General features: G+C 41.4%; 1 protein-coding gene across 1 annotated transcript in view; it reads right to left on the bottom strand.

Moving 5' to 3' along the window:
• Nucleotides 1–17,964, bottom strand: part of LOC311246244 (beta-1,4-galactosyltransferase 3) — a 38,267-nt gene that overhangs the window by 8,268 nt on the left and 12,035 nt on the right. The window contains exon 2 of the mRNA XM_084336370.1: nt 2,083–2,318. Coding sequence (XP_084192496.1) covers nt 2,083–2,318 — 236 coding nt within the window. The remainder of the gene's footprint in view (nt 1–2,082; nt 2,319–17,964) is intronic.

Here is a 17,964-nt window from a genome sequence, read left to right as displayed (position 1 = left end):
TGAGCGTGTTGTCCGTCTTTATGTTTATGTTTGAGAATCTGGTTTTAAGTTTTTTACTGCAGCCTAGTTGGTTATTGAGTAATTTCCAAAGTTCACGCGGTTTGTTTTTGTTTTCCTCGGTTTTGTCATTGATGAATTTTTTCTTTGCTGTTTTGATCATGGAGTTTACATCATTTCTTAGTCTGTTTCTTTGCAGTTTGAGTTCAGTCACGTGGGCTTGGAGTTCACTGCTCGTGCTTATGTTAAGCTTTGACTGACTTTTACGAAACTCAGAGCATTTTTTGTCTCTGGTTTTCATAGCGGTCAGTATTTCAGCGTGCATCCACGGCTCAGTGCGATTTTTTACCCTGGTGGTTCTTAGGGGGGCCATGTTGTTTAGTATCGTTGAAAATTTGGTTTTGAAGCCAAGCCATGTTTCTTCAACCAGTGTACCATTGAGCTCATCTGACCAGTCCAGACCCTCCAGTTCAAGGTTAAAGGCCTCGCTAGAGTAGGTTTTTAGGTCTCTAGATGTGACTGTTTTGTGACAGCCAGCCTTTTGTTTTAGCTTTTTGCGGGTACAGAATATCATATAATGATCACTTAACCCGCATGCTATAACCCCTTTATTGGCGATCTTGGACTTGTCAGAGGTCAGGATGAGGTCAATGGTAGTCTGAGTTGACTCACACACACGTGTGGGTTGTGTGATTAGTTGGCTGAGGCCGTGCAGATCACAAAACCTATTGTAGGATTTGAAGACGGGTGCATCTTTTTGTTGCATATCCGTGTTCCAATCCCCAATAAGAATCATTTCTGTATCCTCAACTCCAGCTAAGCACTCATCCAACACGTCATAAAAGCCATTTTGGTCTGGCGGTCTGTAAATTGTGCCGACTAGAACAGATTTAGCCCTTTCAAATAGAATTTCTACAAAAACAGTTTCAATAGCCTCATGATCTAGGTCTGTACGGTTAATAAATTTGGTGTCTTGATGGATGTACATACAGACACCTCCTCCATGCCTGTTCCTGTCATTGCGGACTAAAGAATAGTTCTCTAATTCAATTTCCGGGTCTGTTACTGATGGGTCCAGTTTGGTTTCTGAGAAACATAGTATGTTTACCTTTCCGCTACTGAAATGATTTCTTATTTCTGCCAGTTTGTGCCTGAGGCTATTTACATTAAGATGAAAGATATGTAGTCCGTTTTTATCTGCTGTGTCGTCTATATCATTGTGAGGATTAAGGGGCCATGGGAGATGAATGTAGTCCTCACAAGTATAGTAATAATAAGTAGTGTGTAAGAGACACAGTGATACTGATCCCTTCTGATGACTTCCAAATTCACTGTCGTCGCGGCTCTAAATTAGCTTGTTTGAACCAAGTGCAATCTGACACAGTTTATGCATGATTCGAAACAGTCAGCACTACGAAGAGGGGAGAATTCTGTTCTGTGTCAAAAGGAAGGTCACAATGCCAACGTCTCACACTAATGTCCAGGCATTTATGCATGAACATTATTTGCTGATCTATTCGAAGAACAAATGTGATACAAATTCCAATGCATAATGCATGGAGCTGCCAGATTTATTTGGAGATGCTGACTTGGCAGAGGCAAGACATTGCACAAGCTGCAAGAAGCAACAACAATAAGACAATGCAATGACAAAAACAGCATGAATGATATGAGATACTAGATAGCTAAGAGTATACAGGAATGGGTTGCTACAAACAGCTAAGGAGATTAAACCCTATATAATAAGCCTCTCAACTCAGCATCTTACAAAAAGCCATGCACGTGCACTAGAGGGCGCTCTTGATCCAGCCTGAATTCCACATGGCCAACAGATGATCAATAAAATATTCAGAAAGCGGCAAAATAGGCCATGAGTGAAACCAAAAGTACAAAATCCATTGATTATACTGAAAGTGAATACAATACTAATAAGCTTCATTAACCATCTACAGCTGCTTTTCATATGCTACCTACCATTAGGTGTGTGTGTGTGTGTGTGTGTGTGTGTGTGTGTGTGTGTGTGTGTGTGTGTGTGTGTGTGTGTGTGTGTGTGTGTGTGTGTATGTGTATGTGTGTGTGTGTCACCTGGTGGATGACGTAAATGCCGTAGTGGAGCTGTTGCCGCTGCAGGAATGGATGTAGGTAGTAGAGTAGGAACTTGAGGTGGTGTTCCCTGTTCCTGTGGGGAATGATGATGGCGGTGCGATGTCGCGCCTCACAGTCTGGCGGCCTGTAGCGCCCCCCACGGACTACCAGGGGGTTTTTCCTCTGGACTTCGGCTAGAGTGAGTCCCGATGGAAAGCTCACATGGATCGGCCCGCCTGGGAGAAGACACAATCAGGGAGGTCAGATTTCAGAATGGCACACAGCTGTAACTAATAACACAACAATATAATAAGCAGCTAGCTTCTCCACCTGCAGCCTTGTATGAACACCAAGTTTCAAGTTTTGTTTTTATTTGTTACATATAAAGTACATGTACATTACAGTGAAATGCTTGGTTCTGTACCATAGGGAAATATTGCTGTATGCTGTATTGACTGCTCTTCCTTCCTCATGCAAAAGGCTTAAGGAAAACAAGGCTATATAGCCTGGACATGGAAATAAAACAACAACAAATAATACAGTCATGAAAAACTCCATTGACAAACCTCTAGGTCCAGAGATCGACCCCGCCACGCGACATACACGTTTCCTGCGAGTCTCTAGATGTGTGATATTATTCATTTACCCGTGCACATATTCTTGAAAATCTATTTGATCACTTTTATTCTCGCCCACCTATAAAATAAGGCTGTAAATACAGCCACCTGTCAATACGACACTGGTGCATTGATTACCGGTATTTCTGGCACTGATCAAAATAGAAGTCCCCAGCACTGAAGTGGACAGAAAGGCGATTCACAGGGTCATAAACACGGCACAGAGAATCATCGGCTGCCCCCTCCCCTCCCTGAAGGACTTGCACAACTCCTGCTGCCTCAACAGAGCAAAAAACATTATTAAGGACAGCTCACACCCTGGCTTCCACCTGTTCGACCTGTTGCCATCGGGCAGGCATTACAGGTGCATCAGAGCCAGAACAAACAGGCTCAGATACAGTTTCTTCCCCAGAGCCATCACCACCTTGAACTCTAACATGCACTAATAATTCACTCTGTCCCCCTCCTCCCACACTGTGCAACATCCTACCCTTCAAGTACAATATCCACAAGTGCAATACTCACCCACTACCGTCTGACACTGTGATTGTTATTTTGTATATTGTACAGTATTGTAACATTGTTTTATTGTATAGTATTTTATGTTTCTCTTTTATTAATTAAGTACTAAATTATATTAAATTATAAATTACAGTAATTATTACTTTTATATATTTTTTATATTATTTGCTTCCACTACTGCACCTTAACGTTTGAGTCCCAAATCTTGTTGTATGCAAATATAATGACAATAAAGTATAATCTAATCTAATTTGATTATGTTTTCTAATAATCTATATTTTGAAAAAGCAGAAGCACTGCCATGCTCTGGAACACCTTGCCCTTGGATCTTAGGCTAGCAGCTAGTCAGTGTCCTCTTTTAAGTCACTTTTAAAAACACATCTGTATATAAAATGTTTTTCCTAAGGTTATGGGTTTAGGTCAGCTCTGATTGCTTAAACTGTTTATCAATCTGACTACAAATACTGTTTGAAATGGGGTTTTTTCTCTTATTTCTTCTTCTCTTGTTTTATTTTCTATTTAATTTTTTCGCCTTTGCTGATGTTTGCTGTTTGCAGTTTTTAACATGTCTGTAAAGCACTTTGTAACTTTGTTTGGAAAAGCGCTATACAAATAAATTCATTCATTCATGTGCCATGAATAATGGATTCACCCATGCCATATTGACAGCTAGCTGACAACACCCCCATCATCGAGGCTAGTAGTTAGAATGTAATAATTACAGAGGGGCTCGCTCTATGCAGGGTTCCTACTTGACACATGACCTAGTACATTTACCAATGTCTCTCATTTGCTAATTCCTATTGTTGAATATGTGATTTGAATGTCCCAGGCTTTATTTTGGCCAGCCAGTTATCACTTGAGACTTAAAGGACAACTTCGGTATTTCTACACCTGGACCTGGTCATGTGGGGTCTAAATGTATAATAGGGACAAAATGTTTTGTAATTGGTCCAGTATTGGTCATGAACGTCAAAGTACGTCCACTAAACAGGCTTATCTCTGCCACTGCCACTGATATTTAGACCCCACGTGAAATAGGGTCCAGGTTTAAAAATACAGAAGTTGTCCTTCAAGTATTCAGGAAATATGTTATTTGTGTTATTATTCCTTCAAGGAAACTAGATCTACCAGCTCCCAGGTTTAGGATAAGATAACATGTTCAACAAGGTAGCACAGGGGAGTGGCAGGGGAAATACAGGCAAGGTAATAGAAATGACAAATATGATTAAAAAAAAAGGTGAGGTTCTGAAAAGCCGGACAGGTGAGCTATACGTTTGACTGAGTCTTCATGACTTTTCTTTTTTCAAGGTAGCATGGATTTATTCTACAGAGTGGCTATGAAAAGTACTTACCCCCCTTAGACTTATTCATATTTTAATTGACACAAGAAAACTCACTCCCACTAGCTGGGAAGTCCCACGGTTAGTACATTCTGTAACAAAATACTGCAATCAATTAGATGAGGGAACATTACTAATGATTACAGGATAATGTTCTTGTACCAATTCAAGGTGTTGAACATCACCTTTGGCACAGTAAAGTAAAGTCCATTATAAAGAAATGGGGAAAATATGCTACAGCTGGGACTGTGTGAGGCCGTCACTGAGCTGTCTAGGCAAGAAGAGACCTAGTCAGGGAGGAGACCAAGAGGCCTGTAGCAGCTCTGAAGGACTCTTCCACAGCTGAGAAGGGAGAAACTGTTTTGAAAGGCCAGGGCCCTCATGTATCAACTTGACTTACGCACAGATATGTGCTTAAGCCGTGCGTACGACCATTCCTAAGCAAAGTGTGGGATTTATCTATTTGAACTTGTGCTTAACTTTGTGCGTATATTTAAGCACAGGTCGGACCATGCGTAGGTGGCGCCGGTGGTAGAATATTTTCACAACGCGGAAATAAGCACTGACTGTGCTCTGCGTAACTCAACTAGTTATTATTTTGCGCATATATTGCAGAAATACGGGAACGTTTTGATTATATTTAAAAGGCTTTGCCATTGTTAAACGTAATAAGTGGAACCCCGAAGCTGTAAGCAGAATACAAGTCATATGAACACCCACGATATAAACGCATTGCAATTAGAACAGACAGCGGTTATTTGTTGAGTGTATGTGTATACAAAACCCTTGCAATAAATGTGTCTTAAATGAATGAAAAGCATACATGCTCTGGACACAGAGCATATATCGTGTGGGTGATATCATGACTTGTATTCTGTGTCAAAGCCTAAATCAAAACATCCCCGTATTTCTGCAATCTATGCGCAAAATAATAACGAGTTGAGTTCTAACAAAGAACGTATTGCATGCTGGTAGGCTGATAGAGTAAACTATGATATGAATATGATATGATATAAAGGTATACTGGTCCGTCCGCGAGGATATCGAGGACTCAAGTTGGGGGACCCTGATGTAAACAAGACAAAAGTCTTTCTCTGGTCTGCATCCCCTTAACAATTGTGTGTATTGAGCCGTACTGTATTGTACCCATTCTGCAATCTGTTAAATAAAGTTTTCATTCATTCAGCCATTAAATGCAATTTGAGAATATAGGCTAAAGCGACGGCCTAGCCTATACATATTATTTAATGTTTTCATAAGCGTAAAGATACAACAGCTAGATTAATGATCAAGTTAGTTTACTGTATGCAGGCTTCGCAGGGCTGTGTGTTATTATATGCGCAAGTTACTGTTGCATAATGTAGGCTATGGGCTGGCTGCTATTATATGTACTTCATATAGGCTGCCTAATACCAACAACAAAATAGATTGTAGCATATGCCTCTACACACATTATATTATACACATCATATTATATCTTGGTTCGGCAGCGCCTCTGTGAACAATCTCTCAGAGTTTGCTCCATCAGTAATCAGTAATGTGAACGGGATTCCACTTGGTCAATGTACAGATAATCTGCGATGCGCATTTTGGCTGATAATGTGCCGGTGGCCGGAGTCTCATTCATATTCACTTAAATGCAGATCATATATCCACTGAAGCCATATGACTCTGACCAGAACGGGCTCATGACGAGCGCACATAATAGGCATTAGAGCGCAGAGTTGTCTGTGAACTTGGCAACTTCATTGGATTTATTTATTCTCTAAAAATATTTATAATCATACGATTAAATATTGTTTAAAATAAAACGCTAAAGGGCGGTTAGGTGGCCGAGCGGAGATTGCGTTCGTCACCAACCCCGGAGCTGTGAGCTGGATTCGCCTGTTCGAATCCAGCTCACAGCTCCGGGGTTGTCACCAGCTTGGCTGGCCGTCTGCACTAATACAATTGGCTGTATTAGAGGGTGGGAGAAGCTGGCGGGGTGGGTCCGGGTCGTTGTAAACAGCGACTCCTACAGTTCGGTCGGGGCGCCTGCTAAGCGCGGATAGGACTTGAGGGGGATAGTGTGATCCTCCCACACGCTACGCCCTCTCGATGAGAATCCGCGCTGCCAGGTGAAAAGAAGCAGTGATTGGTTGGACGTGTGTCGGAGGAAGCACGTGGTAGCCTCCACTCTCCCAGATGATCTGACTGTGGGGGGTAAGTGCGCAGCGACCAGGAAGGGACTGGGAATTGGCATACGACTAACATTGGGATGGGAGAAAATCGGAGGAAAATGGAGGGGGGGAAAAGACCAAAAAAAAAAAAAAAAAAAAAAAAAAAAAAACGCTAAATACTATTATTCTGTGTGTCATGTTTCCAAATAAGATTGTTCACAACGGGAAATGCTGTATACGTTCAATTTGTTGGTTGGAGGACCTAGGTGATCAATCTCGCTCTATCTCGCTCTCAGTGAAGTCTCTCAGAGTTCGCTCGGGTTAGTCCACTTTTCCACATTTCATGGGGTGTTCCATTACCGTATATGGTTAATCGGGGCGGTTCTGGTATGCAAATACTTAAAACAGTGCACAAGCTCAAACGTAGGATCAAAGTCATATTTATCAAGACAGGTGTGCGTAGGACCTGTGTACGCACGTGTGATAAGTCCCGTTTTTTTTGTGCATGCACACATTCTAAAGTCTGTGCTTAAGTATGGAAATAGAACATTTTCTACGTCACGTTGATGAATGAGGGCCCTGGTGCTTTACCAATTTCAACTTTATGAGAGTCTGGCAAAAAGAAAGCTAAAAGAAAAAGAAAGAAACATGCATCAAATCTCTACACGTGTTTGCCAGAAGGCACGTGGAAGACTGAGACCAATTGTTCTGTGATCTGATGTTCAAAGCTTCTGGCCTTAGCACGACGTTCGGCACAAACCCAACCCCACACATCATCCTGAACACACCGCCTCTACCGTGAAGCATGGTGGTGGCAGCATCATGCTGCAGGGAAGCTTCGGTGTGAAGATAGGAGGGCAAATGAATGCAACAGAGTACAGGGAAATCTTGGAAGAAAAGCCTGCTGCGGTGTGCAAGAGAACTGTGACTTAGGAGAAGATTCAACTTCCAGCAGGACAATGACCTCAAAGATGCAGCCAAAGCCACACAGGAATGGCTTCAAAACAAACAGGTCAATGTCCTCAAGTGGCCAAGTCAGAGCCGGGACCTCGGCCCAACTGAGAATTTCTGCATCTTGGAAAGGACTTTGCCATTTCCTCATGGTCCCCATCCAATTTGACAGACAATTTTTCAAAGAAAATCAGCCTATAAAAATAGACCCAAGGCTGTAATTACTGCAAAAGGAGCCTATACTACATATTAACACTAGGGGGGGGGGGGGGGGGGGGGTGAATACTTATGGTTATGGATTTAATTATTTTATTTGAGAACAATTCATAGATTTTCTTGTGATGTAGCTTTTTGTGTTACTTGTTGGCAAAAATGCCTAATTAAGCTTAATTATCAATTAAGTCATACAATTATAAAATATGACACAGTCCAAGGGAAGTGAACCTTTTAGAGCCACTGTATGCTACTTAAGTGGTAGCACTGTAGAAAGAAAAACTAAATCTAAAAAAACGAAGCACTCTCTGATGAACTGAGCAGCTTCTGAACCACAGTTATGTTCAAGGTGTGCAGCATGCTGGTGCTGAAAGGTTGATCCACGGCTGCTCTCTCCCCAGCTTCAGTAGGGAATGGATCATGTCAGACCTTCTCTGGACTCATAAGTCAAACTATAGGCCACTTTGCATCCCCTTGAATTCGTTGATGATCATGTTTACTTTGTCAATTATTACTATGGTATAGTTTGTGCACCAATTAATAAATCAATTGTGAAATATAGAAGTGATATGGCGGGGGCAGTGTGAGCCTCCTACACGTTACTCCTCGCCAATGAGAGTCCGCGCTGGCAGGTGAAAAGAAGTGACTGGCTGCCTCCACATGTATCGGAGGGGACATGTTATGGGCTTCTATCCTCCCTACGACCGGCCGGCCCTCCGTGCCCACCTCTCTTGTCAATGGGCAGGGCATTAATATGGTAACCATCATCATCATAATTCTTTATTTATTCGTACATGGAATTATTACAGTCCAACAGTATATATTAATATGCTCCACTAAATTCCATGGCTGAAAGGAACAGGAAGAAGAAAATTCTTATTTGTACCTGCCCCTACACTATACACTGATAGACTAATTGCAATGTTTACCAAACCAAACAGAATGTATACTTATTTTGCAGAAAAGGAAACCTCAACACAATTAAATGAACATAAATCAGTTAAATTGCATATTTATGTTAATTCATTTATACACACACATTTATCTATATATTTATATAATGTATTATTCTATATTATACTTCTATATATATATATATTTTTTTTAACAAATGTTTTTTATTTTCCCTTTTTTTACATAAAACAAGACAAACAATACAATAACAGTAATAATCAACGATAAATCACAGGACAATAACAGAAATAATAATAACAATAATGACAGTCCAGTAATTAAATCAGAATGAAAGTAGATTAAAAGACATAAAAATAATAAATACAATACATGGGCTCTTGCTCGCTCTTCCCCCCCCCCCCCCTCAGGACCCCCACTTGGACTATACATCCACTACTTCATTCAGCATCAGAAAATTCCTAATTTATCTGCGTTCCTTTATCTTATCCACCACAGCTACCCAGATTGCTATGCTGGCTTCGTTAATACCTAAAATTCGTGCAGTGGATATCTCTAGATAAATCACATCGAGATGGGTGAGAATCCATACCTTCCGGCACATTTTATCCGGTTGAATCCAGCGTGACGCTATCAACTTTTTGGCAGCCGTAAGACCCGCCAAAATGAGTCTCTTTACATGTACAGAGGTCAATAACTGAGAAACATCATTCAACAACAATACAGAAGGCAGTGTCAGTATGGTCAGAGACAAAAATTCTGATAATTGAGTTGTGACATTTTCCCAGAAAGTCTTGACAGGACGGCATTCCCAATACATATGCATATATGTACCAATAGCATCGCTTGAACACAAGGAGCATCGAGAGTCCGGTCTGAGACCCATTAGGTGCAATCGTCTAGGGGTCAGGTAAGTCCTATGAACAAAGTTAAGATTAATCTGTTGGTGATCTGGGTTGCGTGATGAAAGCGGAACATTTTCCCAGACTGCATCCCAATCAAAATCTGCTTCCAGGTTTGGGATATCCTTCCTCCAAACCGAGTCTAGGGGAAGGACCTTATATGAGGACGTAAGTAAGTGGCGATAAAAGTCAGAGACGAAGCCTCTCGACGTCTCCTTGTCATAAAAGAATTAGTGAAATCTGTGGTGCTCAAGTGACACGACACGCACGCTGTGCACGCTCACACACGAGCAGCCACTTAACACTTTAACATGAGCGGGCACACACTCATGTCGCACACACGCACACTTATGGCCAAAAGGAAAGGACACTTTAAATTAGAATAACAGGAACAGTGTACTGCACTACCAAAGCTAACTAGCATGTCCCATATGCTCTGTAAATAACTATGTACAGATACCGAGATGTCACTCCATGTTACCGGTTACCTGTTCACTGCACAATGTTGTTTTTTTTATTTTTTTTTATTCTATTATATGTTGTACCACTGTATTGCACATCGTTGCGGGCGAGACCACCCGCATTTCATTGTATACCTGTATGCCGTGACAATTAAAACTCTTGACTTGACTTGACGTGGAACATCTAATGGGACTCAGTGAGCCTTCAAAGCTGCTCTTATTTGTAGATAGAAGAGATAAGTGGAACTGGTGAGGTTAAATTTGTTGAATATATCTCGATAACTGCGGAAACCATGGTCATCGAAGACATCCCCCAATGTGTGTATGCCTTTCTTTTCCCATCCAGGGTATCTGATAGGTTGTTGTGCAATAAGGAGTCAATTGTTATTAAATAGGGGAGAATGCCTGTGCCATTTATGTTGGTTAGTACACTTTTTCTGTGTGTCACGCCATATCCGGATCACATGTGTAATAAGAGGGCCAAATCTTAAGTTGCATTGCTTAATTGATATGTTGGTGTACACTATATCCTGCAGTCTATGTGGTGCCACTATATTCTCTAGGGATGTCCCGATCGCCTTTTTTTGCTCCCGATCCGATCCCGATCATGTGATTTTAAATATCTACCGATCCCGATCGTTCCCGATCCGATCTTTCACATTAGTAATCAATTTTGACGCATTTGTCAGAAAGTGGCGGAGCAAGACAAGCCCCTCTGTTGCCTATAGTCCCTCGAGGGGCGTGAGCGCGGCGGCTCTTGTTATTACATTCACCCTGAGAAATGTGCTTCATATGAGAAATATTAAAAGTTTCAATATATGTTTGCACATTAGTATACATTCAGTGTTCGACTTACGTAATGATTAGCTCCATTCTAGTCTGAAACGCAGACGATAATCCGATAAATAATTGGCGGCGGCGGCGCAGCTAACAATATACTCGTTATTATCACCATACATCAGCGTTTCCGTTAGCCGGTAATTACCGGTATTTGACCGGCAAAATCTGTTGAAGTCCGACATATTTAATCTCTCCGGTCATAATGTCTGGTGAAAATAATTCCCTCTAAACACAATTCGATTATTTGAATTGTATTAAAATAGGCTAAAATTAAATAGCCTATGCGATGAACGAAACAATCATTACATTTGTCGTTCCTTCACCAAGCAGCCGGTCTAATAATGACATCCTGTTGTCCCCCCCCCCCCCCCCCCCCTCAATGTACAGTTTTGCTTGTTTATACAATGTGCCCCCCCCCCCCCCCCCACCCACCTCCAATGTAAATTACCCAGTATGGTTGTCAATATCCCAGTGTACCCAACCCCCCCACCCAACCTCCTCCAATGTACAGTTTCTACGTCAAATGTATATAATCCCTTTTCTTGACTCCTTCTGTATCACAAACAGTACTGTATTTGCAAATCTGGTATGTCATAAATGTATAGATGTAGCAGTACTGACTATCTGTATGTCATGTATGTCATATATGTCCTGATGAATTGAAAATGGGGGACCCTGGTGTAAACAAGACGAAAGTCTTTCTCTGGTCTGCATCCCCTTAACAATTGTGTGTATTGAGCTGTACTGTATTGTACCCATTCTGCAATCTGTTAATAAAGTTTTCAATCAATCAATCAATCAGTCAGCGCGAGCTGGCTGCTGATATATTTGCGAGAAGCATGGCTTGGCAGGGTGCAGTACTCCAATTCAGCCATTGGCAATTCAGCTGTTGGGTGGGGGCGCTGCTGACACCGCTGCTCTGCTCTGCCTGCTCCATGCTTCACGTAAATATATCAGCAGCCAGCTCGCTTTTTGTGTAGACTAAACTATGCACAGAATTATGTCAGTCTACAAGGTCCGGATTCTACATGGTCCGGCAATGTAGACCTTGTAGACTCCACTACAGACCAATTATCAGTGAATGTTCATGCATTTTTAAGAAGGGCAACTTCCACAAAAAAACAAAGAACTCACCAAAACATCTCAGTAGCACCTTATCTAAATGTTATATTTCATATATGGAGATTCATATTTATTTATGTATTGCATGCATTTCTACATTTTATTTCCTATTTTGTTTATTCATCCCAGTATCTTTCTTTCTTATGTGTGGAATTCTACAAGGTGCGCGCACACACACACACACACACACCTACACACACACACACACACACACACACACACACACACACACTTACATTTAGTCATTTAGCTGACGCTTTTATCCAAAGCGACTTACAAGTTCTGTACGACAAGACAGCAAGAAGGGTACAACTCTATCAGCTGAGTAACAATGTTCATCAAAGTGTTGCGTGTTACAGTGTAGGTTAGTTTATTAGGACAAGTGCATGACAGTAAGGTTAGTCACGGTTAGATTTTTTTTTTTTTTTTTTTATCATTTCAGATAATGGTTGAAGAAGTGAGTCTTTAGTCGACGGCGAAAGATTGGACGGGATTCGGCTGTCCTAACTGGGATGGGTAGTTCACACACACACACACATCGAAGTAATTTTTTTTTTTTTTTTTTTAAATCTTTTTTGATTTTTTTATATATATATATATATATATATATATATATATATATATATATATATATATATATATATATATTTTTTTTAAACTTCGATTTTTTTTTAATGTTCGAAGCTTGTGCCATCGAATCGAACGTTCGAAGCTTCGAAGCATTTAAGACAGCCCTAGTGGGGTCCTTATCTTTCTTAAGTAGGACAGATATGAGTGAAAAAGAGATCTTTGATCTCAAGTGACTACCTGGTAAAATAAAGGTAAAATAAAAAATATTGACATCCCTGGAAAAGTTTCCCTCTTTGACTGAGTATAAAATCATATCAAGTAATAGGGGTCCAATTATATCCCAGCATGAGAGGTACAGTTCAGGTGGAATGCCGTCCCAGCCAGGGGCCTTACCCCTTTGCAAGTCAGAAATAGCCTCCCTAAGTTCTTCTAGTGTAATAGGTGCATCTAACCATTTAGCGTCTTCCTCCGAGAGTTGTGGTAAGTTAATTTGATCAAGGAATTCCTCCAGTTTATTATGATCGAAGATCACTTCGGACTCGTACAGGTTAGAATAAAACGTACGAAAGGTCTCGTTGATTTTTTTGGGGTCGGTGGTAACCATCCCCTGTCCTTAACACTTTCAGTGCCACCAGGGGGCGCACGACTTAGTGCTTGAATGCCACCATCGGCGCCAATGTTAACGTTAATATCGCCTAATCTATGTTTTAAATTATGGCTATGTGTCTAATCTGCCCGTCGCTTATCAAAGAATCATTTTCCAGTCAGTGCTGTCAAGGAAGATTGGTTTTTTATCGCTTCATTTCCGTTTGAGAGCATTTTGAAAAGCACCCGTTTTGAGGTAAAAAAACAGCCCATTCTGTGATAATCGCTTTTACTGGAATATTACAGAACGTTGATATTTGTCGGCCTATTTATGAATAGTTTTCAAATAAACGCTAGATGATCAATAGTATACGCGCACACGCACATTCGAGGCGCGCGCTGATAATAGCCGTTTTCATTTCCTCATGGATTTTACAGTGAAACCGCTGGAGCACATATCAGAAGAAAAAGCTTATATCTTCATCAAAACGAGTCTGATTATCCTAACACTGATAACATAGATTCCTTACCTGACATCAGATGGTATCCAACTGGTATATTCCAATTCCTGATCACCATTAGAAAAAATCGATAAGTGTATATGTAACTGAGGGGTACAATTCCCTGACTGTATTGTTAGATATGGTATTTAATACCACTACCTCTTGTACTTTAACTTCTGGCCATCCAGTACATGATATAAGTATGATGAACACTTTCCCACCTGATGAAACGAATCCACACAAATGTACAAATCGAATATTTAATATAGCAAAAGGTATATACAACGTTCACTTGTTTACACTTATGATTTGAAATATGCACTTGTATGGCAAATGAGTATTCGTAGGTAAATCAACATTGAGTGTCCAATCTCTGGTTACGCAGGGAGTAAGTATACAACCTGGATATTTAGGAAACTATAGCGATGGTACTTAAATGATTATAGCTGGATACACTAAAGGGGGGGGGGGGGGGTCCCCGCTGGTTGTAAGACAGTAGGAGGGGGGGGTTAGAGAAGCCGCTGGCGGTATCCCATCTGGCCGACGGTTTCTTGGGAGAATTCAAAGTCTTGAACACGGTGCCCACAGAACCTCGGTCCGCAGACGAATACAGCTGGACCCTCTGGTGGACGGTAGCTGCCGGTCCACAACGGAGAGACGTGAGGCGACCTCACTGGTGTAGAGCGCCGTCTCACCTGGAGTCCTCTCCGGGGGGTAGTTCCAACACTCCGCAGTGTTGGCCGTTATCCATGGAATAATCAAAGCACCCAAAGCATAATCCAAGCCGCGGAAGGCTCGCCGTCGTCCGGGTAGAGTAATCCAATATACAGGTCCAGTCGCCCTGGCCCGGAGCTCCTCGGATGCAAGCACCACTAGGGGTCTGCCCAGCCTGGTTAAGCGTCCAGATAACGTCAGGAACGATGGGGGTACTGATAACTTTATAACTCTAACCGAACGATGCACCATACATAAATAGACTATTATTAGCTTAATAGAATACGTCCAACTCGACGGTATCGTGCCAAACTATGACTATTCAACTATTAATCTACACGATATCTCAATGCCTATTCTGAGGCCAAGTAGGCCTTACTACACCACACGTGCGTCGTGGGTGAGGCTTCGCGTCTGTCACTCTGTTGGAGGGTAAAGAACTGGACTAAAAGAAAGTTCTACTTTACTTGCGCCATATATATATGCGCTATGAACAAATAGTACCATTCGTATTTCGCCCGACGTATTCCTGCGCGGAACCGGGGCTTGCCACGACATGTTGGGCGGCACGATTGAACTTGAACCTAGGGGTATGGCAACCTGGCGCCAGGTTCTCGTCCAATGGTAGAATGAAACTATTATGGGCTGTTTAGTAGACTAAAGGGATATTCAGTGCATATTGTACAAAGAATATACAGGGGATATCAAACGATATACAAATACAATTAAATATATATATATAAATAAATATATATATTCGGTTTAATCTGATCCTTCACAACAGTATAGATCTAACGTGTATACAGTAGAACTCATGATCCGCGGCGCTCAGAGGATCCAGAATGAACTCTGGTAACCCCGGCTGCATCAGTGGACTGGAAAATGTGGACTGGAATATTTTTTCCCCCCCATCCATTTTCATTGAGTCCATTCCAAAATCCCTGATGTCATCTGGGAGACGATAGGGGGCGCTTTTTTCACATCTGATCGCCGGCGGCCCTTGGGTAGGCTAGGGCAGTGGTTCCCAAAGTCGGGGTCGCGACCCAAAGGTGGGCCGCGAGCAGCCACGGATGGGCCGTGAGATGATTAAAAAAAATAAAATAAAAAATAAAAAATAAAAAAAAACATTTTTTTTTATTTTTTATTTTTTTACCTTTTTATTTTTTTATTTTTATTTTTTTTGTCAGGCCACTGAACTTAGAAGCAGGCCAGGACAGTGTTTCTAGTTGTATTCTAAAATTATTTTCTATTGTATTCTAAAATGTGACTATATGGTTTTATATTAACTTAATAAATAAACAAAAACGAAAAATCTACTTATTTCAACGAACATTTCAAACCAAATAACAGATTATGCACATAAAACGCTGAAAACAACCGAAGCAACAATAGTATTTTAATGAGGCTATTATTATTATCATTATTATTTTGCAACAAGTTAGCCCTCTCATAAATAGCACATATAAATGAATAACTAACTTGAACTAACTTAATAGGATTGAAGTGATATTTGGCTTAAAAAATCGGTCACCTGGCAAAAAAAAAAAAAAAAAGAAGCCAGACGATGTGCATTGGGCCGCGGCTCTCTGATGCCTTATTTTCTGGGCCCCGGCCTGAAAAGTTTGGGAACCCCTGGGCTAGGGTAGGCTCGCGTGATGCAATATGATTTCAGATCGCTAAAAAAAATAAATAAAAAAATTCAGAGAAATCTCGTGAGTGGCTTTCAACCTAACTATCGTAAACCCGAGATAAGCCGTGAGTGGCACTCAAAGTGTTAATGGCAGGGATATCCGCAAATTGTTCACTGGACCGTATCTTCATAGCTAGTAGGTGACTAGGTTTAGAGCCATGCAAGTAATAATGTTGTCTTGTTCTGTGTATTTGAAATTCAGATTGTTGGCTTAAGATGGAGTTAATCTCCATTTTCAACATTTTAATTTGAAACTCCAGTCGACTCGAGTAGTTGCGTTGTAAAGAGGAGAACAACGAAGAGTAAAGCGCTTCCAGTTCTACCAATTTGGAGAGGCGTTTCTTGCGGAGGTTGGAGGCAAAGATAGTAGTGTTACTCCTGATAAAACCCTTAACCGAGATCCATAAAGTTCTGGGGTCTTGTACCGATCCCGCATTAAACTGCAGGTATTCAATGAGTTTATCTTTAAATTGCAGGTTGAATTCATTGTTTTTCAACAGTGTTGAGTTAAAGCGCCATCTTGGGGCTTGGGATGTCATTCTACTGATTGAGCCCTTTAGGAGTAAATACTTGTGGTCTGACAGTGCAATGGGCCCCATTTCAATGTTAAAGCTATCAAATAGTCTAGGGCAGGGATCGGCAATAGGCGGCCCGCGGGCCGACATTGGCCCGCCAGCAATAATTTCTGGCCCGTCAGATTATTTTGAGAATATGATATTTATTTTACGCGCAGGAAATATTCACTCGGGACGCCAGGGTGTCTTTTATTGTGAAGCTGTATCTATCTACCGGTAGTCATCAATAGCACTATAGCCAATTGAAATGCTAGAAATGGTCACATGGACTGGGAGAACCAATGGAATAGTCCCTAACGAACTTTCACTTCCGCGTTCGAGATGGAGCGAGTAACAAAATGTGTTAAAAAACAAAACAAACATCTTTGGATAGGGAAATGCAACAGGGAAATATAACGCTTCTTTTAATAAACAGGAGCCATACTTAAAATACGGGTTTATTGCAACAGGTCGGTGATTCTTGCGTGCCGAGCCGACGTCCTCTCTGCATAATATGTGGCGACAACAACAACGAGGAAATGGTTGTTATTACAACTGTGTTCAAGTTGGCAGATAAAGTAGCTGCATTCAACGCCAATCTGGAATTGGAGGGCGGCGAGTGGATATGTGACATGTTTCAAACATTAGCAGGGATTTTGGAGGACTGAACAACAAACAAGGTATGGTGAGTCGTGTTTTCATGCATTCTGTCTTCTGATCTGTTCATCACCCGCCGCGGTGATCTGCAACAGCTGATCTGCTGTTCATGAATGAATGAATGAAAACTTTATTTAACAGATTGCAGAATGGGTACAATACAGTACGGCGCAATACACACAATTGTTAAGCTGATCTGCAACAGCTGAGAGCTGTTCATGAATGAATGGATGAGTGAGAACTTTGTTTGGCGGATTGCAGAGTGGGTGCAGTGCAGTGCGGCGCAGTGCACACGGTTGTTGGGGGGATGCAGACCAGAGAAAAACGTTTGTCTTTTTTCAATATCAGTATATTAAATTAGCCATTGTTTTTGATCCTGGCCCGCGAAGCAACGGCTTGGGGAAAATCTGGCCCGTGGGCAAATCTAATTGGCGACCCCTGGTCTAGGGGATGCAAAAACATAATCTATTCTAGAAAAGGTCCCGTGTCTTGTGAGAGAAAGGAGAAATCTCGCGCCGTTGGATTGAGCGATCGCCACAAATCAGTTACTCCTGTGTCCTTGGACCA

The sequence above is a fragment of the Notolepis coatsorum genome (assembly GCF_963971535.1).
Source record: "Notolepis coatsorum genome assembly, chromosome: 19".
Taxonomy (NCBI): Eukaryota; Metazoa; Chordata; class Actinopteri; order Aulopiformes; family Paralepididae; genus Notolepis; species Notolepis coatsorum.
This window is presented reverse-complemented; position numbering and strand designations above follow the sequence as displayed.